This window comes from Platalea leucorodia (genome assembly GCF_965183815.1).
Source record: "Platalea leucorodia genome assembly, chromosome: 6".
NCBI lineage: Eukaryota > Metazoa > Chordata > Aves > Pelecaniformes > Threskiornithidae > Platalea > Platalea leucorodia.
The window spans coordinates 35,474,149-35,493,818 of NC_138828.1; the positions used below are offsets into that span (position 1 = coordinate 35,474,149).

At 37.6% G+C, this 19,670-nt stretch overlaps 1 protein-coding gene across 2 annotated transcripts in view; it reads right to left on the reverse strand.

The window, feature by feature from the left end:
• CCSER1 (coiled-coil serine rich protein 1) overlaps positions 1–19,670 on the reverse strand; it is a gene marked incomplete at both ends in the record, with an annotated part of 644,165 nt that overhangs the window by 310,328 nt on the left and 314,167 nt on the right. For both annotated transcript variants that reach the window (XM_082314793.1, XM_082314794.1), the window contains one exon: positions 14,347–14,430. In XM_082314793.1, coding sequence (XP_082170919.1) covers positions 14,347–14,430 — 84 coding nt within the window. The remainder of the gene's footprint in view (positions 1–14,346; positions 14,431–19,670) is intronic.

The window sequence follows — 19,670 nt, forward strand, 5'->3', positions numbered from 1 at the left end:
TTGATGCTCAGCAGCCTTTTACACTTAAAAGAGACAACGGGGGGTGGGGGACACAGCACCAAAAAAAAAAATAAATCCAAATCAAAAAAACCTGATACTACAACCCAAAAGCTTCTCCATGGGTAAGTTTCTCACGTTTTAAGAGGAAGAATACTAGACAGCAGAAACACCAAAGTATTTCACCTGTAAGTCATCAAATCAAATCTAGCTCAAACCCACGGTGAGTCAAAGCCCTTACTTATCAATTAGATGATTACTAACTGAGGTACAACGAGCTGAATCCTGCTCCTACTGGGCAGGCATCTATACCATCAAATCATCATTTGTCATTAATATCCACCCTTCCTACAGCCTAAGCAACCTGATGAAAGATTAAATGAACAAGTAGGCTGGACTTGACTCTTTCATGTCAGGTGATAATTCTCAGTCCAGGGCTCAGTCATATCAATACAGCAGTATAGAAAAAGACATAAGAGAACAAAATTAAGACACAATATTTGGTGCTTGTGATAAACAGGTTGATTTTTTAATCTATACTTATCCCTTCCCAAAGGCCTCTGGATGGCTAAGTAGAGCTAAAAATACTATTGTAATTAAAACTTGCACAAATACCAAATCAATATAACTAATGTATGCTTGCTTGAAGCAGAACTCCTGTCTCATTATTTAATCTCTCTTTACTCAAATTTTCTCTGACAAGCCATTGATCATTTCATAAGGTGTTTTTTAAAGCATATCTTAATATCAAATTTATTTGCATGAAAGAATGAGCCCTGTACTATTAGGGCTTATTTATATGTCCAAACAGACTCTAACAGCAAACAGGAGAGCTTTATTCCGTTTTACTTAACAGTATATCTAACAATCATAATATGTTATACTTTTAACCCTTTCCACAGGCAAAGCATTATGTACAGGAGAATACAGGCCTGTCTTGAGTCTTCCTTTTTCTGTGTTTGTTTCACTTATTTTTAAGTACATTAATCTTTTCAGAGAAGGAAACACTACGGCATCTGGTAGAAAAGGTGTTGTTTATGATCATCGCTTCCGAGAGATGTTAATAATTCAGTCTCACAGTTAAACACTAACCTGGATTTCAGGCATCTTTCCCAAGTGAAAAACCAGTATCTGCACCTTATCCACTAATAGAAAAATATTATTCAGCAATACATCGCATGTAGTCTCAATTCCGTATAATAATAGGTTCCTAAATAGTAGCTTGCCATCTGATATCATTAGAAGACATGCTAGGAGTCTGATAACTAGCTAGATTTTTGAATAACACCCACATGAGAGAAGGGTCATGTTTTCAATTAGCCCAGCACTCCTTAAAATACAATACTGTAAATAATACTTTTATTACAATGGAATTTGATTATGATAGTGAATAATAATATGATTTATGCTCAGACTCTAAGACCAGAAGTTTAACAGCTCGCTGGGCTACCATGTCAAGGACACAACCAGAAAATGGTTGGAACTGTTTTTTCCCCTCTAACCGGTTCTGTGGAGGCTGCATCTGAAAATAACACACATTGTTTTGGAGACCCCAGTATGAGAAGTGGATGCAAACAGGAGAGAGTGCAGGCCACTAAGATGGTTGATCAAATGACTTACAGAGAGAGGCTAAGGGAACTGGGTTGGTTTAGTTGGGAGAAGGGAAGCCTAAAGGGGGATCTACTTGCTCTCTTCCACTATCAAACAGGGTACGGAGAAGCAGCAGCCAGATCCTTCTCAGATGGGAACAGAGAAAAGCAAAGAGCAACAGCACATATTGCAGTGAGAGAAACTCCTACTGGACACAAGAAAAAAAGTAATTCTTCACAGGACTGGTTAGACAGGTCATCCAAGGAGGCTGCAGTTTCCATCCCTGGAGAATTTCAACACATGGCTAGAAAAGGCCCTGAACAACCTGGTCTAACTTCGAAGTGAACCCTGCTTTGAACCAGGAGGTAGGACTAGAGCACCCCTGAGGTCCTTCTCTGCTAAATTACCCATCATTTTAAGTTACCTGCTTTTGTTCTAGTAGTCTCAACTAAGAAGCTTGCCTGGTAGGCTACACACAGTTTTTATTTGCCTTTTTTTTTTTTTTTTTGGGTGCATTTTTTCAACACTATTTCCAGCCTCTATGCTAACACATATGGAATATTAGTAACTATACGGTACAGTGTTCCAATAGTGGGATGACAGAGAGGTAAAAAAATTAACATCAGATGACTTGTACTTTAAAATTTGCTATATAAGCCTGCTGGAAGATGCGAGAGCTAATAAACTGCCTTATGTTTCTATTATGTTCTGCAACTGGTCTTACAGGGCAATGGTTAGTTGTTGTTTTTTTTATCTCAGTAGGCTTTGGATAGGGATTCATGTTCAACTGAACACAGTAATTGAGCAAATGCTACATGGGATAGCATGGAATAGCCCAAACTTAAAATATTTGGAGTTCAGCACTATTTACAGGCAGAATTGCAATTCAATTGCCTGCCCGTATCAACAACTCTCTGGCAACATGGTCACTACTCTTAGGCCTTTGCTGGATCTACTTCTTCTTGTGCTGAATTTTATGTATTCCTTATCAGACCAGTCTCTCTGTTTCATTAAATTCCCTATTAGGGACCTTCATGTATATGGGAAGTTTGAATAACTCATGAATAATGAAAATAAATTAACAAAATTAATAAAAAAGGAAAAACAAAGCTGAACTGTAATTAAGAAAAAACTTCATAAGACCCCCTGTTCTGCAGACATGTTTCACTACTAATTCTAGGAATTATTAAAGACATAACCTTGGTTTTCCTGCTCTTTTAGGGTTCTTCCTTTCATATGTAGACAAACAGATAACTGGATGTGCATGCAGCATGAGCTTCCTGATTCCCCACAGGTTATGTACATTTTGCACTTCCCAGTTAATTGTTGCCTTACTGGTTAGGAACTACCTCTCTCTCTCCCCCACCCCCCAATCTGCTTACATGATTCTGCAGAAAAACAGATTTTGGTAATCACAACATATGTGAAAAAAGCTCTCTGCTCAGATACTACGAAAATTTTGCTGGTGTCATGGTTTAACCCCAGCCAGCAACTAAGCAACACACAGCCGCTCGCTCACTCCCCCTCTCCCCCCGTGGGATGGGGGAGAGAATTGGAAGGGCAGAAGTGAGAAAACTCATGAGTTGAGATAAGAACAGTTTAATAATTGAAGCAAAATATAATAGAATAGTAGTAATAGTAGTAGTAATAGTAGTAATAATAATATACTAATAATATAATAATAATATACAAAGCAAGTGATACACTATACAATTGCTCACCACCTGCTGACTGATGCCCAGCCCGTCCCCGAGCAGCAATCGCTGCTCCCCGGCCAACTCCCCCAGTTTATGTACTGAGCACGCCGCCATACGGTATGGCATAGCCCTTTGGCCGGTCTGGGGCAGCTGTCCTGGCTGTGCCCCCTCCCAGCTTCTTGTGCACCAGGCAGAGCGTGAGAAGCTGAAAAGTCCTTGACTGGTGTAAGCACTACTTAGCAACAACTGAAACTTCAGTGTGTTATCAACATTATTCTCATCCTAAATCCAAAACACAGCACTATACCAGCTACTAGGAAGAAAATTAACTCTATCCTAGCTGAAACCAGGACAGCTGGCTAAACAGAATGGCCCATGAATTTCGGGTTTAAAAATCAAGAGAAACAGACATACATTACTAACTCTGATTTGACAAATAAAGATCAAATAGTACTAGAGAAGATGTCTTAAACTTCTCTAGTAGAAAGGAGGGGTAGAGAGGGTAGAAAGGAGCTGATGAACCACATCATCCCAGTGGTTCTGAACTGGAGGGAGGGGAAAAAAAAAAAATGGCAAACATCTTTGTCCCTTAAGAACTGAATTCCATTTCCATAATTTAAACAAGATGCAACAAAATAAATTCCACAGGACTCCAGAAACTGATCTAAGCTTCCTTATTCACACTGGCAAAGTGAGGAAGGATCATTTGCACAGCAAGATCTATAGGCTGAGCACACCTATGTTTGCAGTGGTCTTAAAAGGTGGGTCTAGTGACAATTTACAAATCCTCAGTCCTCTCTATAGCACCATTCCCTTCAGAATCTATCACCCTGCTCTTGAAAGTAATATAATAGGCAGTTCAGCTGAAAAATAAAATGAGCTCTCCTGCTGCTTTAGATCATCCTTTAATTGCACCGCTTTTTATTTTTCCAGCCTATTAACCTGAACTCCTCCACAAGCACACCAACCACACTGAAGCAAGTTTACGTAAAGATAGTTTCTTTCTCTTCCTCCTCCTCACCATACTACTAGTACAATAGCTCCACTACTTCTTTCCAAAGCCATAATAATACAGCATCCTATTGCCCAACTAGCAATGTTTGGTGAAACCCTCATTTGTAAGCTGGAACACAAATACCACACTGTGAGAAAGTCTGGTTTTATAAAGTCCTGCGTTGCTAATTGGTGAATTCTGATAAATACTACAGACTGCAAACTCTATTACTCTTCTGGTAAATCATGAGAGCCCCCTTTGAGAAAAACAATATCATCTGTAAGTCAAATTAGGAAATGTAAGATAAATGTCTTGTATTATTACTAGATAACTCCAAAATATGTTAAGTACATTTCAAACATACTGAATAATTCATAAACAATAGCTGGGGGGCGAGGGGGGACAGGGACGGGGGGACGGGACGCACACACAAGCAAAAAAAAAACAACCAAACCCGAAAACGATATATTTTCACTCTATATTCTGAACTCAACAGAATAGTAAGAAACAGTTTATTGCTTTTATTTTACTAGCAATACAGAGCAACCTAATGAAAAAATATTCAGACTTGAATATGCCAGACAAACCAAATAAATGTATAATGTGTGAGATTAAGTTAATTTACTATTAACCAGTAGCTATTTTCTTCTCTTTGTAATTTAAACATAATATATGGTTAGAAGTCAGTAAGATCGTTGGTTTTTTATTTGATTTTCTGATGCTGACCATATATTACCTTTTTATCTTCTTCTAAATCAAGATACAAAGGAGTATATAAAAACCTCATCCAGTTAAACTATCAAAGGAGCAAAAATATGAAAGGAGATTACTTGAGTAATTTTTTTTTTGAAAGAATTTACCAAGGAAAGTAGAAATTTGCAAGCTAGCTTTCTGCTAGGACACTGGTCAAGCATTTGTATATAGTCTTGTCCCACATGGCACTTTTTACTACCACTCAGCATGAACGCATTACAGTGCTTCAGTTATCTGCCTCCTTCCTGAAGGGCAATGAAGCATTTGTATAGACCACTGCCTATCTTGCCAAACTCCCAGTTTAAATACAGGGTAATAAGCAGGTCATTTATGAAAGCTTTGCCACAGAATCCATCCCCTTCTTGTTTTATCGGGATACTGGTGAATTCTCATTGGGAGTCAAAGGTATTACAGCTGAACATCAATCTGTATGACTGAGCATGAAAATAATAGCAGCCTCCACCCAAAAACCAGAATCGGACATCAATTCAAACTTCTCAAGCAATGGATAAAACATGCACAGGGCATTAAAAGAAGCCACACTGTATGTGGTTTCCACAGAAAGGAAGAGGGAACAGTATTTCAAAAGACAAAGGGAGACATGGGAAATCAAAACAGCAGAAGACACAAAGTAGAGCATTAGAGAGCTGGATGGAAGGAGGAGGCTTGGCACTGTGACCAGAACCTACCTCTTGCTGTCAGATTTCTACCGTGCTCAAAAAAATAGGATTTTATCCAAATTCTCTGAAATAAATGGCACCAATGCCAGTAGCTATCTGTCTAGCATCAGCAACCTTCTCTCCCATCCTAGCAAAAATAACACAGGACATCCAAGATGTAGATTAGCTACTCAAATCCAGAAGATCAATAACATTTTATTCTATTTAATTCACTTCTCTCAAGCATGGGAAAATTTCTCACTTTGATCTCTCCACTCCAACCACTTCCTGGCCCCTAGACCAAATCAACCTGAAATAGCTACGGAAAAGGACATAACAGAAATACACTCCCAGTTTCAGAGCTCAGACTTCACACAGACGAATTGGGCATACAGCAGTACCTTCTATGAAAGTTACAGCAAAACTCCACATATATGTCCCAGCTCTAACACAACTTAAAATCACTAAAGACTGTATCTCAAAGAAAGCAGAGCACCTGAGGAAGTGTTTGAGCACCCTTTGAACGATGCGATATTCATGATGCCATAGTATAAAAAGTATCTTCAGTGAGAAAGTGCTCAGTCTTTGAAACAGAGGTGAAATGAACACTCTTGTGTTCTTGTACCTCAAATGTCTCTTGTACCTCAAATAACTTTTTTTCCTTACATACAAACTGAAATTAAGTAGTAAGAGAACAACAAAAAAACATACAAAACTTGGAGAGTATCTATGGAGTCAGCTTCTGTGAAGCAATATTAGTGAGAGCTAACATACTTTAATACAGCTAATTTCTTGTTAGGTTCTTTATTTAGGAGAGGACAGAGATTGCAGTTCAGCTTTTCAGTGTCTTAAGAAGAGTTTCCCAGTCCTTATATGAAAGTACGTACAAATAAATGTTTACTATTTCTCTTTCTAAAGTCTCATTTATGGACAAAACATCTCATTCATGGACGAAAATATTTAATGTCTTTAAATGCTGGAATATACTGTGACTGAAGGAAAAATATTTAGCATAATTATAAAAAAAATTGAGGATGAAACCCACATAACACCGTTGTTTCCTTACAGAACTTCACTAGAATGTAAGCAAAAAAGATGATTCATCATTTGTGATGTTTTCTATACCAGCATGTATGCACAGACTTTTCCGTGAATCATGCCCAGGTACAGCAGAGAAAACTGGACAAGACACTAAATTATAACAGGGGCAGGGGAGCAAAACAGTATGTTTATATTAGATCCCTAGTGAATTGCACAGACAGACATCCCCGTATCTTCAAAAGCAAAATTATTTTCCCAACCAGAAAATGAATTATTGGAAGAAACAACAGAACCAGCTGATTCCTTATACGTTGCTGTGCAGAGCTGAGGATAAAGCATTTATTAATCTGAGACTCATCCACATCAGATGACTGCTCCAAAAACACGTCACACAGATGCCTTTAGCAACATACCGAAGCTGAGAAGTCATACAAATTAAACTGCTGATCTTAAGAAGTAAAACAAGCTTTCCAGCATATGTATATTTGTTTTTAAGCAACGTTACTTTTCATTTTGCTCTTATAAACACACATAATGCAATAGCATGTCGCTAGATAATACTGACAGCAGTCATTTTCATGCAAGCCAAACTCTTAAGTACTTCTTTGAGAATTTATTCGATACCAGGAATGTAGGGCCATGTTGAGCAATGGTAAATTTCCATATTTTTAGCCAACTTTCCTTCTATAACCTTCTTTATCATAAAAATGTTAGCAATTCTTGAGTGGAAAGTAACAACCAAGAAGCATACTAAATAATAGAGACTGCGTGTGTGTGCGTGTGTGAATGCGTGCATGTTTCTGTGTATCTATATATACATATTTCTGTGTATATATATAAATATTTATACGTGCGCGTGCGCACATGTGTATGCATATATGAAAAACACAAACTGAATTTAAAAAAAAAATCCAGGATTTTGAGCAATCAAAACTATAAAAAAGTCACACTGGCTCTTTGCTGCCTTCTTCATATCCTTTATTCCTAGCACTTAAAACACAACATAGATTTTCCTTTACCTCAATTTCCCCAGCAAGCCTTGGTACAAATCCTGTTTTGCACCACAAAAACTGCCTTTGCAAGTCTTGAGAGGACTGCTCCAGTCAGCCCCTCAAGCGAGGCATAGCAGCTTAGCTCCACAGAGCTCCAAGGACATGGGTTAACGCTCTATTTTGACCTTGACGCAGTCATTTTATAAAACAAATGCTACGCTATATGCTGCTACATAGGAAATACAATATACCATAATCTACTATCATTCATTTAAGGAGAAATTTGAATCTCTAAAAAATACATGTCAGTCAAAAGTATCTAACATCTACAAAGCCGATGAACTGCAACATACAAAGTCTTCCTTCCCACCACACCTCCAAGATGCTGCCATTTCCATTTGTCCTAAAATTGATCTGTAGTTGGGTATCTTTATATCTTCATTAGCATTAAAATTGGGTAATTCAAATTGTTTTTTAAAAAAAAAAAAAAAAAGTGAAAAAAGGAATGGTGACATTGAGACCTACTTTTTTGTCTTTCACATAGACCAAAAACTGAAGTTCTCAGATTTCGGAGTAAGGCCAGATGATATTTGCCTGCTTGTACTAAAGACCTGTCAGTAAAATGCAACGCATGTCATGAAGCCAGCAGCTACAAGTGACACTGCTGCCAAAGACAAGCATACGCGGCGCATTATTATTAGAGGAGTGTAAGCCTCAGCACTGTATCTCAAGGGAGACTTTGGACAAATTTTGTATTTCAGATTTGCTCATTTCTGCAGTGTTATTTTTACGAAATACTCGGGAGCAGAATCTCAGTGAGACCAGGAAGACACTACTCTACACCAATGACAATCATTTATCTATGCCAAACACTACGATATGACAGTGGTTTGTGGCAGGGACTTAAACTCATACGTAGAACCACCTCCACAAGTGCCAAGGAATATTAAAGATCCTATCTGACTGGCAGCTTCTCATCAAGGGACTGGCGTAGACGAGAAATTGGAGCCTAATCCCCATTGTGTGTCATAGGATATTGACACTTTCACACTCCATGTCTGTCTTGTGGAACTGATTCAGAGCGTAATTACAGCTCAGATAAGCCTTTTCTGGAATATGTGCAATTAATTCTCCTGTAAAAAGCAGGGAAAGAAGCCTGACACTTTAATAATGTTTAAGTACACCTAATCTATTTCTTTTCTGCTCCTAATGTTTCCTAAATATGAGGAAGAAAGAGGATTTGAAAGTACTTACAACTGCCTGTTCTTATGTAAATCATCCATGGGTCTGTAATATCCCCTCATAAAACAGCCAACATAAAATACTACAAACCAGCAGAATCTAGAGCAAGCGGGTAATCAGTGTAAAAATTAATCTAGAATTTTTTTTTTTTTTTAAATATAAGGACCATAGTTCTTTTCAACTAGGAATTGCCTCATTTCTTTAAATTTTCAAGGGCAACTTTTTTAAAATTTTGAAAATAGAGTGGACTACTCAAAATTTCTTTTTCCTAACAATTCAAGAAATGGTATTCACCATGAGTTCATTAATTCATTTTTCCAAATCTCACTCTTAACCTGTCAAAACAAGTTGTGATTCTAGGACTGTACAATTCAAGGTATCTATATTGGCATAACTACATTTCAAGGTGATTTTTATACTGAAACCGAGTGTCTTTCATACACTGTTCATTAGGAGGATTCAAGTGCATCTCAGGCTTTCTGTTACACTTCAAAGCTGGATAACAAGTACTCATCTTCACAATACTTCAAAACTGCAGCAATTGGCTAATTGCCCATTATTGAAATCAAGCTACAGGAAGGAGCTAAGCTTGTGATCATTCTGCCCTCCAGGAATACACTATATTGGGGGGGGGGGGGGGGAACAACAACAAAACCAAAAACTCAATAACAACAACAAAAAACCCCCACTAAACACCACAAACCTGTTTCCCCCCTCCAAACACCCCCCACCCCGCCCCCAATTTAACATAGGTTTTGGACAAGGAAGTAGAACTTGTTTATAATTGGCAAAGATAAAATAAAATAAGAGTGGTTATGTTTTGTTGAGCTGATCCTAGGATATCTAGTCCTAAAGCATTAATTTCTACAGCTTGAAGTAAAGCTCACTTAGCGAGCACTGTAGCTAGTTATTCCATAAATGTAAAAAGTCTAACATTTGATGAAGAGCCACCTCGACAGCAGAAAAATGCCTCCAACAGCTGGGCTATAAGGGGGATTCATTTCCTGACCTAAATGTGCCTCCAGTTCCACTCAGAATCCACGCAAACCGCCTTACTACATTCGTCATTTTGATGGGACAACACACATGACTCAAGTTACACAGGGACATCAAAGTTGAAAGGATGGAGTTGTTAACACTCACTTTTCAGTGTTAATGCTGCTGTACCAATGACAGCAGTAGAATAAATGTTACTGCAAGCAGCATTCTGTTCTTTTTGCCTGTATACCATGAAAATATTTCCTGCTTAAAGTCGTCCTAAGTGCTCACACTGTAGTGGAAAAAGATTGATTTGTAACAGGTAAACATAGATGCAGTTTCAGGGTAGAGCTTGGTAGGAGACAGCTGAGGTTTCAAACATCTTTCTGTGTCCAATGAAAACTAAGACTTTTTTTTTTTTTTTTTTTTAAGAGCAAAAAGAGAACAAGAGCAAGCAAATGACTCCTTTTACCAAACCCTGCAGAATGGACTCATTTTGCTCCTTTGATTTTCTGGACAAGAGGATATTTTCACAAACGAGTGCAGCACTGAAACAAAGTGATGCTTTGAACCCAGATTAAGTTCCTGCTCAGGTTCACTATTTCCAAAGTACTTTAGAGCAGTTTCGGATGCCTGACGTCTTAGAAGCCAAACTCTCCTCCAATTCCTGAAACAGGTATTTTTCAGGAGATAATGAGAGAACAGAAGAACAAATTCCACTGCTCTGTCTACCTATACTTATTCCTCCAAAGACCACAGACACGAGTCTGGTGACCAAGGGAGTCAATCCAAAATTATCACCGAAAAGAGAACAAACCAAAAAAATTGGCAAGGGACTACTTTTCTAAGTCCTTCTTTGTTGGCTCAGAGATAGGTGAGAGTTCCTTGCATTTTATCTTTTGTACCTGGGTCTTGTAACTGAATATCTAAACCCTTATTTTCATTCCTCAAAGATTTATCCTTTTCTCCCTTCAAGAGCTAGATAGCAATTAGGAGAGAGAACAGTTGCAGGTGCTCTGCAGCTTCATCAGCTTACAGCAAGTCAGCTGGCACTCCATCAACATTTTCCACCCTCACCTCTGTTAAAGGTCTCCTTCATAATGCACTCAAATGTGGTAGAAATACTTTTTTAAAAGTATTTGAAAATTAAAAAGATTAAAGGGCAGAGGGGACGACTACTAGAAAACTCTAGAAAAACTAGAGAAGAAAAAAAACCAAAAGATCCTCAAGTGCCAAAATTTAACTGAAGTTCACTTCAGGTTAGTTGCAGAGTTCTGCAGAAAAACTAATTAACCAAGTGTTTTAAATCTACATGCAAGCATCCAACTTAATGGAAAACCACAACGAAAGTACAGACTTTCATATACATATCTCAAGAAGTACAAAACCGACTCCCACTCAAATTGATTTTTATGTTAAAACTGCTATCTCTGAATTAACATCATGATGCCAAGATTTTTAGACAGGCAGGTTGTATTTACAACTGTTAAATTTCTGTATTCAGAATGACAATGTTTTGAGCATGGGTTGCCCTCAGATGCAAGAATAAAAATGGTAGTTATTCATCAAGTGCTATGTCTGCAATATATTGTAGCTAAATGAAAAGGCATACACTTTCATTAGCCCAAAATTACTGTTCTATTTACCTTTTGTAAACTTTCACTTTCCTAATATTTAGTCTTACAAACACATAAATAACTGTAGGATTTGCAAAATAGTAAAGCATGTTTTGCATGAATTTTTGGCTGATTTTGTGTAAATGAAGAAAACATTTTTATCAGCATTTTCTAGCAATCATTTCAAATTTTCTTCATTTTTAACAGGTCTAAAAAGAAAGCTTACTTTCCCTGAACAGTCCACTGCATGCAGCTCCTTAAAGCACCGGAGCAATGGGCAGCAAACTGTATGAAGCTCCCATTGAGAAGGCAGAGAAGCACAAGAAAGGGGATTGCAACAAGCACCCAGCACCTGGATTGGCTCCTTTAGCCAGCAGGATGGCGAGAGAAGCTGCAGCAGGGGCTTTCCCAGAGGGAAAAAAGCCCCAGAGCAAACCAGAGAGTGGAAACCCCGGATGTATCTCTTGGTGTGCCTCCGTATTTAGCAGTGCTGTAGTGGCAGGGCCAGGGCACCTCCACAAAGAGGACACTGAATGTGCAGTGCAAGAGATGGTGGCCAGAGGGACTGGAGCCCTGCTACTCTTCAGAGGGCTTCAGGTTGCATCCTCAGCCTCATACAGGCTCGTTACAGGCATGAGGGGAAAAAACAGGGGCTCACTATAAGTATATTGGGGCTTTTTAGATGCTTAAGATCAAAAATGTGGTTGAAAAATGCTGCTTCATAGCTGCCTAACTTCAGAGAAGCCTAAGCTGAGTATGTGCTTCCCCTGTTCGATTGCTGAGGTCCTTCAATAAGTAGACTTCAGTTTAGCGATCCCACGGATGCTGGCAAAGCAGTACAGTCATTTTGTTTGCAGAAGACTGTCAAAATGTTCAGTTCTGGCATAAGTTCCAAGTGTGTTTTTTACTAAGCTCTTTTACTAGCCTGTTACTTTAATTCTAGCTGCTCTAGAAATCCTGGCAGCTCTTAGAACACCACATCCTTAAACAAACAAACCCCAAAATTTTTACAGATAAGTGGTACTGCAGGAAAATACACAGTAGATATTAAAAAAAATACACTGATGGTCATTACACACATCACACACAACAATCCTTTTTTTCAACCCTTTGGGCACCTACTACTTCTTTTTTTTTAATAGGGTTCATTACCTTCAGTCCAGCTTCTGTGATATTCATCTCCCAATCTGGCTACATTTAGTTCAATAGAAGTAAATGAGATATACTACATCCTTTCAAAACTTAATTTCAAATGACTAAATGTGGTCTCAAGACTCCTACCCGTATTCTCATTTACAAGTCCTAGGATATCAAAACTGAAGTCAGTTAATCATGGATTAAATCCATGATACTTACCTTTCACTCATATGGAAATCCTTATTTCATGACCCTAGGAAGATGTACTTCTCTCTCTATCATGAGGTACAAGAACTAAATTCCCTGTGGGACTTTTTTCTGGAACTGACATGTATACAGATGAACTTTGACAACAGTTAACAGCAAATGAGCTACAGCTCACTGTATCAATACAGGATAATTCCACACTGACAAAAATTGTTGACCAGTTAAATAGCATATGTTCTAAACTAGGCTGATATAAAATTAATGCTCCAGGACTGTGCAGAAGCTTGATGTTCCCTGTATCCCATTTTGTAATTTCATTTTAGATAATAATTACGTAATACATCATTTCTTAATGTGGCCAAATATGAAACAAAGAATATTGATGACTTGTATTTATTTTGCAGATGTTAATATAACACAGGAATCATTCATCCTTGAGCAGCATTACATTTTTCCCATGCAACTTAAAACTTAGTTATTTGTGCTGGTGTAAAAATATACTAGCGTTTTTGGTTTGGCAGTAATGGATGGACTGGAGTTCATTCTGTCCAACTTCTGAGCTAGCCACCAGGCATGAAACAGAAAGGCAAAAAAAGCCCCTGAGCTAGATCAGATAATTAAAATCTAATTAAGGAAACAACCTCACCTCCCAAAGGGTGCTTATACAAACTCTTAGGTGCCTGCACACCTGCAGCTTCCATGGAAGCAATGTATGTGCTGAACATCGTCCTGAATGTGGTGACTCTACACACTTTCTCTGCTGAGTCTTTAAGTTATCTCTTTGTGAGAGAGGAGGCAGCAAAATCCTTCTCCTTTAATGAAGGATACTGAAGACATACATGTTTTAATCATGTTCCATCAAAAACGGAATTTTAAAATTATGTTAGTACAGTCTTAATAGGACAATAAAATGTATTTTCATGTGTTTAGATTTTTTAATTGCTATATCACATATTTTACCTCAGGAAAAATATGGAAGGAAAGGTTCAGCAAGCATAAGAATAATTATTATTTTAATTTAAAGACATCTATTGTGGAGAAAAAAGTATTTAATTTTCTACTGAACAATCTTGTAGATGTGAAAAGCAGATCATGGGAGAATTATTCACAATTCACCAGGACGTGTGCATGGCCCTTCAAGATTTCTGGCATATGCATACAGTGCGCTGCTACTTCTCTGCCTCTTTGATACTGCAAGACAACCGTCAACACAATCTTTTAAGAGAAACTTCAACTAGCAGCGCATCCAGATAGTAGCCACTTCAGAGGCTGACAAGTCCCTAGAAATCTGCAGTCAGTGTTATCAGTGTTATCTGAATGATTAACACAGCCTTAGGCTAGCTAATCTGTAGCGGGTGTGAAATTGTATTTCTTTGGTTTCTGGTCTGGATGAGTGACATTATGAGGTAAATGAACTCAAAAACAATTGCTTCTCCTGCTTACCAGCTCCTCCCGAAGTTGGGCTATGAGTTCGTCTCTCTCCTTCAGCTGCAGCTTCAGCACTGAGCATTCATCTTTTATTCCATCCTACAAAAACATCAAAAGAGATGTTATAATAGGCTTAACGATTTCACTTTGCTCTTGACAAGAAAAGGCTGTTTCACATAGTGCAAGATAATTACATTCAAGTAATGAAACTCAGTTCTCTTTTGTCATGTGTGGTATTTTCAATAACATATTCTAAGTTGCTGCATAAACAAATTAATGCATTCAGAGACATTACATAGAAATGTGAATAGCTCCCTGCACAGAAGTCCATTTCATTATTTTCTGAATCTTTTAAGCCTTTTTACTGAAGATGCTATCAGGTCGTTCCTTTTTAGTTAAGGAATGGCTATGAAATGTTATAATTTTACTCATACAAAACAACATTAGAGAAATATCAATTTAGAAGCATTACTGTGGAGCTCTTGATGTTGGAGAGGATGAAAAAGAAAGCACAACAGACATTCACAGGAAAAGTAAAGCATCCTTCCCATACATACATCTTTTGTTCCACATCAGCCAAAACAGCAGCAATTCTGGTGTTAACAGGGTGGAGGAAAGAAAATAGTTATCACTTAGCAATATAACCATTGACTATAACTCAATTTGACTTGCATGAAAATGAACCTAATAGCTAAAACTGTAGCCATACCCAGGTCCATGAGGCAGTCTGCAAACTGTCCCCAGACAATTTTGTGAGTTCATGTAAGTCTAAACACTTTACTTGGAGATGAAATGTCAATCACATATTCTTACATTGTTCTGAAAAATGTCCAAGAGGAGAAACTCAAATGAAATGACTGAACTGTTGAAGAAAATGAACAAACAAACAAACAAACAAAACAAGCAACAAACTAACCAGCCAACTAGGCTGGTCATACAACTATAAATGAAGCACTGTATCTTCACATCCTTCTAGTACAGAGACATATTTACAAAGTTTGGAAAATTTACTGGGTTGGAGTATCATTATTTTCCCAAAAAAACCCAAGCCATACATCAAGAAAACTCTTGGGAATATAGTGATATTTGCCCAACACTTTTGTCCTTAGTTTAAAAATAAGAAAACTGGGCCTCTAGCTCACAGATGATAACAAGTATAAAAGTGCAGAATTTATTTAGACCATGAAGAGCTCAGGGGTTCAAAAGAGTATAACCAGTGTGATAAACTTGAACTGTCAGCACTAATGCATTTGCAACTCCAAATGCACACACAAATATGAGACAAAAAAAGTAAAGAGTCTGAAGTCCATTTTCCTCAGTTAAATGTTCAGTTTAACAATTACCTTTCAAAGTCATTATATTGCTCATCATCTGCTCTGACAGAATGTGAAAAAGAAATAAGACATTTCTCACATATAAATCCACAAATATTTACAACTACAATACAGAGAGATATCCCATTTTTGGCAGACAGATAATGAACCTGCTTATACACTACTTCAGTACTCTGTAGCGATCTCATGAAAGAGAGATTCAAATTTAGAAAAAAGCTGGGACTTGCACCATCTCCTTTAGGGAAAAACTCGTAGGAATCTTTCTTTGCTATATGGTGCATCAGCATTTCACTCTTACTAACAGATCGCTGTTTAGGAATGTTACCTGAAAATAAAATACTAATACATCCCAGAATACAGCCCTTAAATAGTACCTATTTAACATTTTAGTTAGCAAAAATATCCGCTTATAAAAAATATAGTTTAAAGTGCCAAGAATTTCACTATTATTTTATCAAAGTGAGGTCTTCATTTTAAGAAAAATGGTTTTAAAAATGATGTGGCATTAGCTAGTTACAATTTCTAGTTACACTATTCTGAGTTCTTTTTGTCAGCACGGTTTCACATTGTTGCCATCTGCTGATTTTCCCCTTTTTAACTTAAAGAAAAAAAAAAGTTAGTGGAATACACAGTGGAAGAAATAAAACAAGGTCCCATAACCAACAAAAAAAGCTTTTAAAAAGCACGCAAAGCAAATACAACAATGAAGCCTGTAATAACGTATGGTAACTAGAGCAGGAGAGATTTTTGAGATGACCTTTGGCACTAGATTTTGTCTAAGTTTTGTCTTGGACTAGCGAGAGCTTGAAGAAAGGTTTTGCCTCCCAGAGCTTCCAAAGACTTAAAAATTGTGGTGTACCTCTCCTGGCAAAAAGCAGGCATGCACCCAGCTGGATCTTCCTCATACATACAAGGGACAGACCTCTCTTGTGCAGCACAGTTCTTCAGGTACTTAACCTCTATATTGCATGCAACTATTTTCTCATAGAATATAGACGATAACTGTCATTACAGTTTGGAGAACAATATCTAGGGCTAAGGTAATTTTTCCCTTGTCTTGCCACATATCAGTGAAACTCCGATTAACATGTGCCAATGGGACATGATTCTTGTAAATCAATACTCCGCATTATCAGCTCCTATGCAGACCATTGCAGCTTAGTAAAAGCGCACCCTGCAATTTCTGGGGGACCCACTGTGCTGGGATACTTGAGACTATGATATGAAGGTTGGGCCCATACCCTTCATGCATTTGCCAGCTTTAGAGAAAAGAATACGTATTGCTTTCACCCCTCACTTAAATAATTTTCAGTATTAAGCTAAGCTAGCAGCAGTTAGGTAAACTTAACTGCAGAATGCAGGTGATACAATCATTGCCACCAAACAGAAGGCTTCATCTGCACCCAAGCATCTCAGCAAGGACTGTCCTTAGACAGGATCTTCCTTGCAACATGCTCCGCAGGCACACCAATGTGTATGCAATAGATAACCAGAAAGGCCTAATAAAAGACAAAGGCTAGAAATTCCTACATTTTTATGTTATTGATTAGTAAAAGAAGTAATAATAAACATAGACTATGTTCCATTCACTCTACACCACACTGGGTTTGCAAGCAGCTGAGAGCTCTTTTCCGTATCAAACACAGTGTAGAATTAGGATTTTATAATTGCATTTTGCTGCATGGTATCTGCACAGGCATCATTTGTTCTACAAATGCAAGACAAAAGGAAAATGAGAAATGGTGCTTGGTGCTTCCTCTGTTTCTATTATATTTTGAGGACATTTGCACTATAATAGCAACTGAGAACACAAACAGAAGAAAATACCATACAGGAATAAGAGAGAAAAAAAATAGTCAACTGCAGAAAGGCTTGGGTAATTCCAATATCCCATACCTCTGTCTGAATGTAGTACTAACAGAAAAAAAAAGTGTCATAGAACCAACTATCTATTGCCAAAACAGTGAATACAGTTCTTCCAGAAAGCAACTATTGAAAGCTCAGGAAGGAGAGAAGGCTCAAAAAAGCCACGTTCTTGTGCAAGAGCCAAAACATTTCAGTGAAGGCTTGTGGGGAGGATACCGAAGAAGTAGCATGCCATTGAAAGGTGTGGCGGCAGGAAAAACTGGTGGAATGTTGGGGTATTTATTAGTCTGGGGGCAAACAGCAACGCATATCAGATAGTGTGAATTCAGAAAAAGATCACCTTTACTCCTTGGAAGGCCTGAAATGTTTCATTATCTACTGTGAAAATGTAGTACAGTGCAAGGCTGCTATGGAAAGACTACGTTGTTTGTTGAGAAAAGCTTCTCAAGGTGAGTGAGGAAGAGGAGACACAGTCCAACAGGCATTTATAGAAAAAAAAAAAAAAAAAACAAAACCAAACCCTACCTGAAAACCAGAATTCCCTTCTAAGGAACTGTCACAATAACAGACATCAAAGAGGAAAGGACTTGAAAAGGATGGCCTGCTTTTAGCAGTGCATGCAATAGGTGTATTTTGAGTCCACACTGTAATTACAAAGCTGGAAGAAACTTTCCCCCCCATAAACTAGGGCTTTGTAATACACTTTGAATACTCTGGGGGGCTGCATGATTCAGGCTTTTCACTATCCCCACATTCCAGTAGATACTTGATTGGCATATTCCTGTGTTTAGAAAAATAAGCTTATTTATAATGCCAGTTATGATCATGCATGCAAAACATTTCTCATGTTTTTGCAGCCCTTATAATATTTATAGGGTGTAAGAGAATAACAGATTGGCATGTAAGTATAGCTGAGTTCAAGTGCCAATCGGAATCAATTAAGACCATAGATTTAAAATCCTGCTAGGTAACATTGACTATTTCTAGTTACTAAATCACTATCCTTGGACACTCTGGTTCCTTACCGTTCTGCAAAATAAGTTTACACCTGTACATTTTATCAAGGCTATCAGTCCAATGAGAACAAGGATGTATAAAAATTTTAGTCGACACTCCAAATAACTTAGTCATATGCTCTATGCACATGTTCATAAGCCACCTGTATACACTATAGCTTTCAGGCCATTTCGTTGAATTCAATAAGTTATATGTATTACATATTACATAGAGGATTAGACATTATAATAATATTCTCATTATTTTTACAAATGTTGTTCATGATCTCACTATGGAAAAAAAAGGTTAAGAATTCTCCTCTCCATTGCAATGAGCATGCTCATAACAGGCTTGCCCAAGAATCTGAAAATACTTGATAAAAAGATGAAAGTCAATTAACAGCTTATTCTTAAAGAGAACTGTTAGACACAGCATGCTCTGTAAATAAAATGCTGCATCTTCAGACTACTTTCTTTTATTAAATGGAGGTAATCAAAAAGGTTTGTAGGCTAAATTCCAGGTGTACCTCATAAAAATGCAAAAGCACCTGTGTGCGAAGCGTCCATCATATTTTCCTCACTTACATTCCCTGATACTGTAAAAAAAGTTCAAGATTTAGCTGTATATTCACTATGGATCTGCTGTTAGTATTGTACATGTTTATGGTCAGAACGTTCTTCAAATTATCATCTTTGTACTTGTTCAAATTATCACCCTTTTACTTATTTTCAGTTGTAGTCTATGACAGTGATTGCTATGTCTGAGTGCTAGTATTTTCCTATTTTAGTTTAACTCTGTCTATCAGGGAAAATGCTAAACATAACAGCAAATCTGTTTCTCATCAGATGAGGTCACAAGATGACAAATTGTACTGTGTTGTGTGAAGAGAGCTGCAGCAGGTTATGCATAAGGGCCAAAAAGCATAATCATTTCCATTTTGAAAGCTTACTTTTTATACCTCTTCGTACTTCGGAACAAAAAAGGCATATCGTGCTTACTGTAATGAAAGCACTATAAACAGAACTAACCAAGTATTATGGAAGATAAATTTACTGCAATTTTACTTTGATACTAAACAGAACATGCTGCCAAAATAGTACCATAAAATTAGAATATTATAAAACTCATTTGATAAATGTGCTG